The sequence below is a fragment of the Bolinopsis microptera genome, chromosome 5, assembly GCF_026151205.1.
Source record: "Bolinopsis microptera isolate Bmic1 chromosome 5, MBARI_Bmic_1.0, whole genome shotgun sequence".
NCBI classification, from domain to species: Eukaryota; Metazoa; Ctenophora; class Tentaculata; order Lobata; family Bolinopsidae; genus Bolinopsis; species Bolinopsis microptera.
In genome coordinates this window covers 459,842-468,615 of record NC_087076.1, presented here as the reverse complement: position 1 = coordinate 468,615, position 8,774 = coordinate 459,842, and the positions used below count along the sequence as shown (strand labels likewise).

General features: G+C 41.1%; 3 protein-coding genes across 3 annotated transcripts in view; 2 read left to right on the top strand and 1 right to left on the bottom strand.

Moving 5' to 3' along the window:
- The window catches only part of LOC134815899 (cilia- and flagella-associated protein 53-like), an 889,273-nt gene that overhangs the window by 576,239 nt on the left and 304,260 nt on the right, over positions 1-8,774 (top strand). The gene's annotated exons all lie outside the window — the stretch shown is intronic.
- The window catches only part of LOC134815896 (probable ubiquitin carboxyl-terminal hydrolase MINDY-4), a 623,521-nt gene that overhangs the window by 581,968 nt on the left and 32,779 nt on the right, over positions 1-8,774 (top strand). The window lies entirely within an intron of this gene.
- On the bottom strand, positions 4,843-8,673 carry LOC134814919 (sperm-associated antigen 16 protein-like). Its single transcript, XM_063823258.1, has one exon. The coding sequence runs from the start codon at positions 6,802-6,804 to the stop codon at positions 5,041-5,043; it is 1,764 nt and encodes a 587-aa protein (XP_063679328.1). The 5' UTR covers positions 6,805-8,673; the 3' UTR covers positions 4,843-5,040.

Below are 8,774 nucleotides of genomic sequence, written 5' to 3'. Positions count from 1 at the left end.
ATCGATGTATTTTCGGACGCTGATTCCGAATCACCCCCCATGACATAGAGTTAAAATGCTCCCCTGACGAGATATTGGCGAAAAACTGTCTCGATCACGTGATATGACCGTATAAGGAAGTTAGTCTAATTTCTCGTTAGGGTTAGGGTTTCAGCATATGTTTTTGTTAAGGATTGGGTTAGGGTTGGGATCAGATTAGAGGGTTAGGGTTTCGAATAGTCGTTCAGAACCAGCTAGAGAACGGGTTGAAAAAGTCACGTGACAGTCGAGTGTAGAGTGATTAATCATCATCCAAATATTCAGGAGCAGGATACTGTATAATTTAACGGGTGATACTCGAGATAATTCGAGATATAATCAAATAAGCGAGGGCCAGAGACAAGTTTCTGCTTAGTAGACACCTAGGCAACTGTGTATCAACTGTTTGACGATCCCGTTAAACACATTTAGAAGTAACACCCACCAGGAACACTGCATACTCCTACGAGTTGCACATAGCAGGCCATGACCTCCCCTGGAAGTCCCTGTCTCTCCGTCTTTAAACCGACAGGGGTTCAAGACTCTCGGATTATGTTGTCGATATCTATGTTAAATATATTTAGTAGTATATACCTTGGTAGTTTCTCTCCCCAGCAGCAGGAGTTGGAGACATAGGGACGCGTTTTTGTAGCGCGATGCACTACTGGGCCGCGCGCGCATCCAATAATGCTTCTCGCAACCACGTATGCAGATCGGCGAGATGCGAAGGATTGACATCGTGAATAAAGGACGCGTTGTGAAAGCCACCGAAAGGAAGGCCAAGGCTTACAGTCGACGCTGACCAATCAGATAGAAAAAGTATATCTGATATCTTCGTAGGACCAACGTTAACATTACTCCAAGATTCGCTATATTAGTTGGCATCAGTTACTTCTCAGTATTATGCTTGAGTTCCAGCGTCTTCGCCACCTCGGCCCTCACCACGCCTTTGCAGATGTTACCATAAACAATAAAGATTCGGCGGAATGACACATGACAGGCTGAGCGCCGCCCAGTAAAGCAAATGTTAACCGCATCCCCCCTCACCATATCTTAACGGGTGATACTCGTAAAATATTTGTTTCAAACATTAGTCCAACTCGGCGCGCGTCCTGGTAGGTTATGTAAACCTACAAACCATATCACGCTCTACTCAAGTTCCTCCTTAGCACTCCTTTTTTACTTTTAGTCAGTGTAATAAGCGCGAGCTCAGAACTTTTTTTCTCCGATTTTGATGAATTTGGTACCAAAAGTTGTTTAAACATTAAAAATGTGAATAAAACAAATCCACCGTGTAGAAATTTTCGTTCAAAATGCTACACGGCGCTTGTTCTCCTCGCGCAAATTTTTAGTTTTTGGCCTATATGCTATAACTTTCACATTTTCAGTTATTATCACATAATTATTGTGAAATCGTAATCAGCTCATCGAGACGAAACTTTTACTTTTAGTACTAATATTTTAAGATTTAAAGGAAAATTATTTTCAAATTTTTAAAATCTGAACACAACTTGTGCATTGTGTGAAATTTGTGAAAAATTTGGTGCTTCAAATATTATAATTTTGATACCAAAAGTTGCATTTGACTAAGCTCATTACGATCCTGTAAGAATTATTTCAAAATATTCAATATGTTAGGAGTTATAGTGTATAGGCATTTTAAGCAATAAATTACCCATTTTTCGTCCTGTGTACACTCTTGCAGGCCCACATACAGCTCGACGTTATCGTGCTACACGATGAATTTTCATTATTCACAGTTAGAGGCAACTCTTGGTACCAAATTTATCAAAATCAGAGACAAAAAATTCTGTGCCAACTCATGGCGCTTATTACATAGACTATTTACCAGGACCTAGTTGAATGACAATGTCTATTTATAGACAATGTCTATTTATAGCATAGTAATAATAAATAGTGTGTTGTTATAACAACACACTATTTATTATTACTATGCTCTATTTTATTTCTGTACGATAAATACAAGCATCATATTTTGACGTGTTATGTATACAATTTGTTTGTTATATTCATATATTATATTCACTACCTTTGTTTTCTACAACATCCACTTTTTCCTTTCGTTTAGCTCGTCTTCTAAAATTCCTCAAGTAAGTGGGGTCAGTATTATCGATTATCCTTCTTCCACCTACTTCAAAATTAGGTAACAGGTACCATGGACACTGGATCTCAGCAACATACAGAAGATACTACCTAACTACCTGCCATAATTATAGAGTCTAGCGAACTCTATCCTGTATCCACAGGTTACTCAGGCAGTGGATCACACTCTGATGACATCTCCTTTTGAAGATTTTCGGACTCTCAGACTACCTAGTTGAGTGTGTACCATAACCTAGCACCCTGCCTAAACGTTCTGAACTCCCGGACCTATGTGGCAAGCCCCCTCAGTATGCGGAGATTTTATTACACCATCGAGTGACATGCGAAAACGTAACAGCCAGTCCTTTGCACCATGGAAACGTAAATACGCGCGCGGCGCGCACACTCGTAGTTAGCACCACAGCGCAAGAAGGCTTGAAATAACCTTATCGCGTCCAACAGAAAAGTATACCCAGAAGACGTTTCCCTGAATTTTGTAGGATGGTCGTGGCCTGGCCCTGGGAGTGGTCTGAGTGGGTCAAGAGGTCGAAATTTTGTTTTTCTAATGGTTTGGGACTGGTACTTCCTTGACCCACTCAGACCACTCCCAGGAACAATGCGCAACTATTTGTAGGGGATTTGAAATCCGTGTCAAATCCCCTACAAATCCAGACTGAGAATCTTTACCCCTGTAGGGGATTTATGTTCCGGGATATTTGGAACATGTTTAGGTGGTTTAATAGTTAGTACCTGTCCCAAACCATCAGATAAATCAAGTTTCGACCTCTTGACCCACTCAGACCACTCCCAGGGGCCACGCCCATCCCAAAAAAGCTGAAATTCAGGTCAAATCCAGAAATTCAGGTCAAATCCAGACTGAGAATCTTTACCCCTGTAGGGGATTTATGTTCCCGGGTATTAGGAACACGTTTTGATGGTTAAATAGGAAGTACCTGTCCCAAACCATCAGAAAAACCAAGTTTCGACCTCTCAACCTACTCAGGTCACGACCATCCCAAAATATCCGACAAACCCCGACATATCCTAGGCCTTCTTGTGTAGTGTTTTTCCACGTAAAGCTTGATGACTCCGTCTCGGCTTTTTGTTGGGAGACTCAAAAAAAAAGAAGAAAAAAAAGCCTCCAGGCTCGACAAACCCCGACAAACCCTGGCAAACCCCGACAAACCCCGACAAACCCTGACAAACCCCGACAAACCCCGACGTGTCGAGATATGTCGTATCATGTCGGGCCCACCGGCTACATGGGGCCTAATCTTTACCACCGTATGCGATTTGTGTTCCGGGGTATTCATTTTGGTATGACTTATTATCACCACTCATTCGAGGAATGTGTTAAATCAAAGAATATTCATGTTCATTTTTTTCGAGTGAAGGTTCATTATAGCATTTATTTGATAGTTTTGATATTATTATATAACAGATCGAGCCAAATTTTATAGGATTTTATTTGGCCATTCAAATTACGTTTGATCTGAAAAAATGAGAGATGTAGCTTCTCAGATGACCGAGATACGAGGCATAACGAGTTTATTCATTACGTGTGATCAGGTGATTGGATTACCTGTTCAGGTGATTAGGTGACCCCGTTAAATTACAAGGGAACCCAATTAAGGTGTCCTATCACATTATCACCCAATCAATTTTGTTAACGAGTTACATAAAATGCTTGATAATGCTTCGTCATTTCAAATCCGTTTGGCCTCAATTTTCAGATGAGATGCAGCAATTAATTATCTACAGACACAGTAATCTGAAATAAATGGGCGTCTAGCATGTCCGGAAATAACAATATAGGTGATTTAATATTATATGGGCATGGTCTAAAATATTCAAATTTTTATTCGGTGAATAAAAACCGTGAAGAAATAATGATAGATAGTAGGTGCTTCATTATAATCATAGATAGTAGGTGATACTACTGGTGCTACATTATCTCATTTGGAGAAGACCGCCCTGAGCAGGGAAACTTAAAACCGATTATTTAGTTTAAAACCGATTATTTAGTTTTTATTGAGGATCGCCCAAAGTAAGTAAGTATATATACAATACTCAATGCAGCAGTGGCGTAACGTTGCCTGTTGGCCGCCAACAGGCAACGTTACGCCACTGCTGCATAACTTTTTCAGCGGGGGGCGCTGAAAAAGTGCCACCCCCCTGTTGGCGCCCACCCCCGCTGAAAAAGCGCCCCCCCTGTTGGCGCCCCCCCCCCCCCCGCTGAAAAACCGCCCACCCCCCCAGTTGGCGCCCGGGCCCCTCCCTAAAATTTAATAAATTATATGATTTCAGAGGATACGCCGGTAAAATCTCTAAAAAAGTGTGTTTCTAGCACAAAACGCACAGTTTTGCTAGTACCGTAGTTAAGTTTTTCCAAATTGTCCCACATTCAAACGACGATTTGGCGCCCCCATAAGATTGCAACCTCCTGCACACTCAGCACAGTGGGGTCGGCGGAGCCCTTCGTTACGCCACTGCAATGCAGCATGAAGACTCTTAGCCATGACATTCCTGGAAATATCTTTACCACCAGTGAAACACTTGAGTTAGCATGTCCTGCTTTAACAAGCCGGACAGTTTTGTAGATCCACTCAATTCCATCATCTGTAATTAAACCCTATTACTTTAACTCTAACCGTAACCAGATTCCAGTTCGAGATATTCGCGTGCGATTATTATATTCAGGGGAACACACAAAAAATAATGTTTGCACTTTAAAATACTCATAATCATTTTCATTCTGTAAATTACAAATAAATATACACACCTAAAATATGTGTTTACTATCTCGATAGTTGTGTATTACTAAAATAGACAAAAAGTGAATAGCTTAACAGTTTGAAGAGTATTTACATATTTGTACACTGTACAGTTACCTAGTCTAATGTCTGTAACCGCTAACACTCAAGACCATATTTTCACAGTACTGTCTGAGCTGGCAGAAATGAGCATCTCACCGTTTCTATTGAAAAGAGCACCTTGAACACCGTCTTCATGGCCGTTAAGTTCTGTAACCTTGTTCTTCTCAATTTCTAACATCTTGACACTACCATCGTTACTAGCTACAGCCAAACAAGCTCCACTTGTGTCAAACTGTACAGAGTTAGCCGGGTGTGGCTCAAAGTCGTATGTCTCGATTTCAACCACTTGCCTTACATCCCAGATTTTCACGATACCATAGGCGTCGCAGGAAGCAATGGCTGTACCTTGCGTGTTGAAGCTTACGTTGTTGATAGCGTTGACATGACCGTAGAAGGTTTGAGCACAGAGACCTGTGCGAATATCCCACATGGATATGGTCTTGTCTGCAGAGCAAGTACACAGAATGTTAGAGTAGGGTAGGAAGGTGAGACTGTTGACGCTGTCTGAGTGTCCTCTGAAAGTACAACGACACCGCTCTGAAACCACATCAAACAGTTTGCTGCTGTTGTCCATGGAGCATGATGCGAGGAAGTTGCCGGAGTGGTGCCATGCGACACCCCACACAGGGTGGGAGTGGTCGTTGAACGTTGAGACGCACTCACCCTCACTGAAATCCCAAACTTTGACCGATGTGTCACCGGAACCTGTCGCTAGCTTTGTGCCCTGAGGATGAAAATCACACCCACCTATCCACATGGTGTGACCACGTCCCGTCAGAAGAAGTTCCCCATCTGGTACGCTCCACATTTTCCAGGTTGCGTCGTCACTAACGGTTGCTATGACGTCACGCAGCGGATGTAGCGCCATGTTACTCACTGCTAGGTCATGCGCTTTGAAGGAGTGTTGCTGGTGGTAACCTCCTGGTTTAGTGAGATGACAAGTTACGGGTAGACTGGAGTTAATGTCAGGATTAGCCCCTGGTTCAATAGGGATTACAGAATCTTTGGGGTGCTCGAAGGTTTTCTTTGGTTCTTCTGCCTTCTGAACAATCTCGTCAAGTTCAACCTCTTTCATCTGATTCAAAGTAACTTCATTGGCACTAGCTCTAGCTGTTTCGTAGTTAGTTAATGTTGTTGTTAAGTTGCTTATCTTACTCATGTTCTTCTCACACTCGATTTTAGTCAACATCTTCTCGCGCATCGCTGTCTCGTACTTGTTTTTTAGCTCTTCAAGCGCAGGCTCGTAAGACTGGTAATGTTTCTTCAAGCGTCTTATGTCAGTGAACAGTTTTTCTTTCTCCTGAACTATTCTGCGATGATGCATTCTATGGTAATCCCGCTCTTTCTTCATCTTGATATATTGAGTCCCGGCTTTGTTGACACTGCGTCTCATCTTCTCAATCTCACGCTGAAGAAACTTGACTCTGTTCTCGAGTTCCTCATTCTGCACGTAGCAGTCAGGGACAAGTTCAGGATTTTCCAGTCCTCCACGTGTCTGAAGCTCGTACCACTCGCGCTGGAACGCATCCAGGGTCCTGGTCATCTTGTAACGGATCAAAAAGTTTCTGATGAAATCGTCAACAACTTCAGGCCGTCTGGATACTGTTGCTTTAGGAATCTCGACTGACTCCTGCATTCCGTCGATCTGGAAGTTTTGTTGGATAGAACGGAGTGCAGTCTCCAGATCTTCCTCAGCTTCAGAGTCTGACAAGTCGTCATCGTACTTTACTTCTTCGTAATCTACACTCTCAGCATCTTCCTCTATCTCCACCTTCTCTATGTAGTAGATGGGATCTTGTGTCGGCATTGCTACTGATAATATAGAAGGGAGTGATTATTCAAAGTTCACGCCAACTTCATGCATTGAAACTTAATTAAGCTCATTTTATTGAAACGAACATCAATCATGAATTCTAAAAATTCAGAAGATCACATTTTTCATTACTATTTTTTGACAAGTTGTAGTTCAATTTACGCGGAATTTTGTTGAGTAATAATACTTTTAAATCATATTTTCGTTTAAACGAAAACGCAATCATTATTGTAATTTTTCATAGAAACGATATTTTATTTCAATAGCATTTTTATTATTTTACATAAGTAGCACACTATTGATCAGCATACAATCATCAAACAAGAAAATATTTCCAAACCTTCTTTTTTAAGTCAATAATATTATGTATGTATCTAATTGAATGTCACCAATAATAATCTAAGTCAGAGAAATTGGAAAGGCATAACCGGCACACTATAAACTGGCTTTACGTGTAACTCTAATACTCTCTATAACCGGCACACTATAAACTGGCTTTACGTGTAACTCTAATACTCTCTATAACCGGCACACTATAAACTGGCTTTACGTGTAACTCTAATACTCTCTATAACCGGCACACTATAAACTGGCTTTACGTGCAACTCTAATACTCTCTATAACGGACTTCTCGGTAGGAACGACAAATCGCTGTTACATAGGAAAAAAATACTGAAAATAGAAAGAGATCCCCCGTATGTCAACTGTCAAACGTTCATAAAGGATTGGAATATGGCGCGATAATATGTAGTCACATCACTATGACGTGTCAATCGTGTAATTTCTCAATGTATCAAAAACACAGCACAAATCATAAAAAACATGAAAAATTTGAAATTTCAATAATCTTAAAATAATCTTATCAATGATGAATTTAAAGAGAGGTTATACACCCTGCTACTAGAGGTTATTATCCTTGTCTTTAGACACCCAAAGTTAATTCTGGTCCGTATTATATTGCCGAAAGTAATAACCCATTACCAGGATGAATCTAACAACAATCGTCAACCGCCTCCCTAACCGCAGTTACTGGGTCCCTAACCGCACCATCAGAAGATCTACACTTATGATAAATTGCCTGATTGAAAACGGAGAGTTTCTGGTAAACAAGTTGTATTTCGTTCTGCAGTTGAGTAAGTTTATCGAATATGTCCGTCATCCAATGAACATTCAACATTATTGTACGATCGCAGTAAGCGTTCTTAGGTAGACTATATTTGTCTTTTACATGCAGATCTTGTGGGTTTTTCAGACAGGAAATGGTGAGAACCAACTTTATATCCTTTATATGGAAGTTTACCAAAACACCGGCTGGTAACTCAGGTGAGAAAACACAGTAGTTACGATTAAAAGTAGACGCGACGTCTTGACGAGGCAGGACTAGTTGCAGTTTACAACGCTTTATTTGATCCAGGATAAAGTCTAGAGCTCTCTTGGCTAGACTAATATCCGTAACCTTGCCTTTAGCAATGTCCTCGCACTTTTGTTTCACATAGAACATGTAGTTAGCAGCATGGCCCAGCTGACACAGCCTCCAGGGGTTGTGCTCCTCTTCTTTAATGCTCGCCACTGTTTTGATGGGGACAGGAGTGTTGTTTATCTCGATAGACAGCTCTGTTTTAGTGATCAGAGTTCCCTTCATTTTAATATGACCCTTGACATGGTCATCTCTGAGAGAAGAGCTCAGTGGGATTGTCTCACTGGGTATATCACCTGATTTGGGACTAAGCAGGCTCTGAGCCGGGTCAGTAGGGGCTAAAAGTGGACCAAACTCCTCAAAACGAGCCAGAAGATCGCTGAATATGACAGGTAGTTCGGCTGCTATGAACCATTCCTGCTCCTTTTTATCGCTCATTTCTCTGCTATCTATAGGGCGGAAATGATTTTAGTGGAAGTTTCTATAATGCACAAATGATTATTTATATTGATTAATAATGAATCATTATTAACCGAGCTGAATGTTA

What these genes read in the sequence shown, in the direction of transcription:
- LOC134814919 (XM_063823258.1), bottom strand. Translation starts at nt 6,804, where the DNA reads ATGCCGACACAAGATCCCATCTACTACATAGAGAAGGTGGAGATAGAG.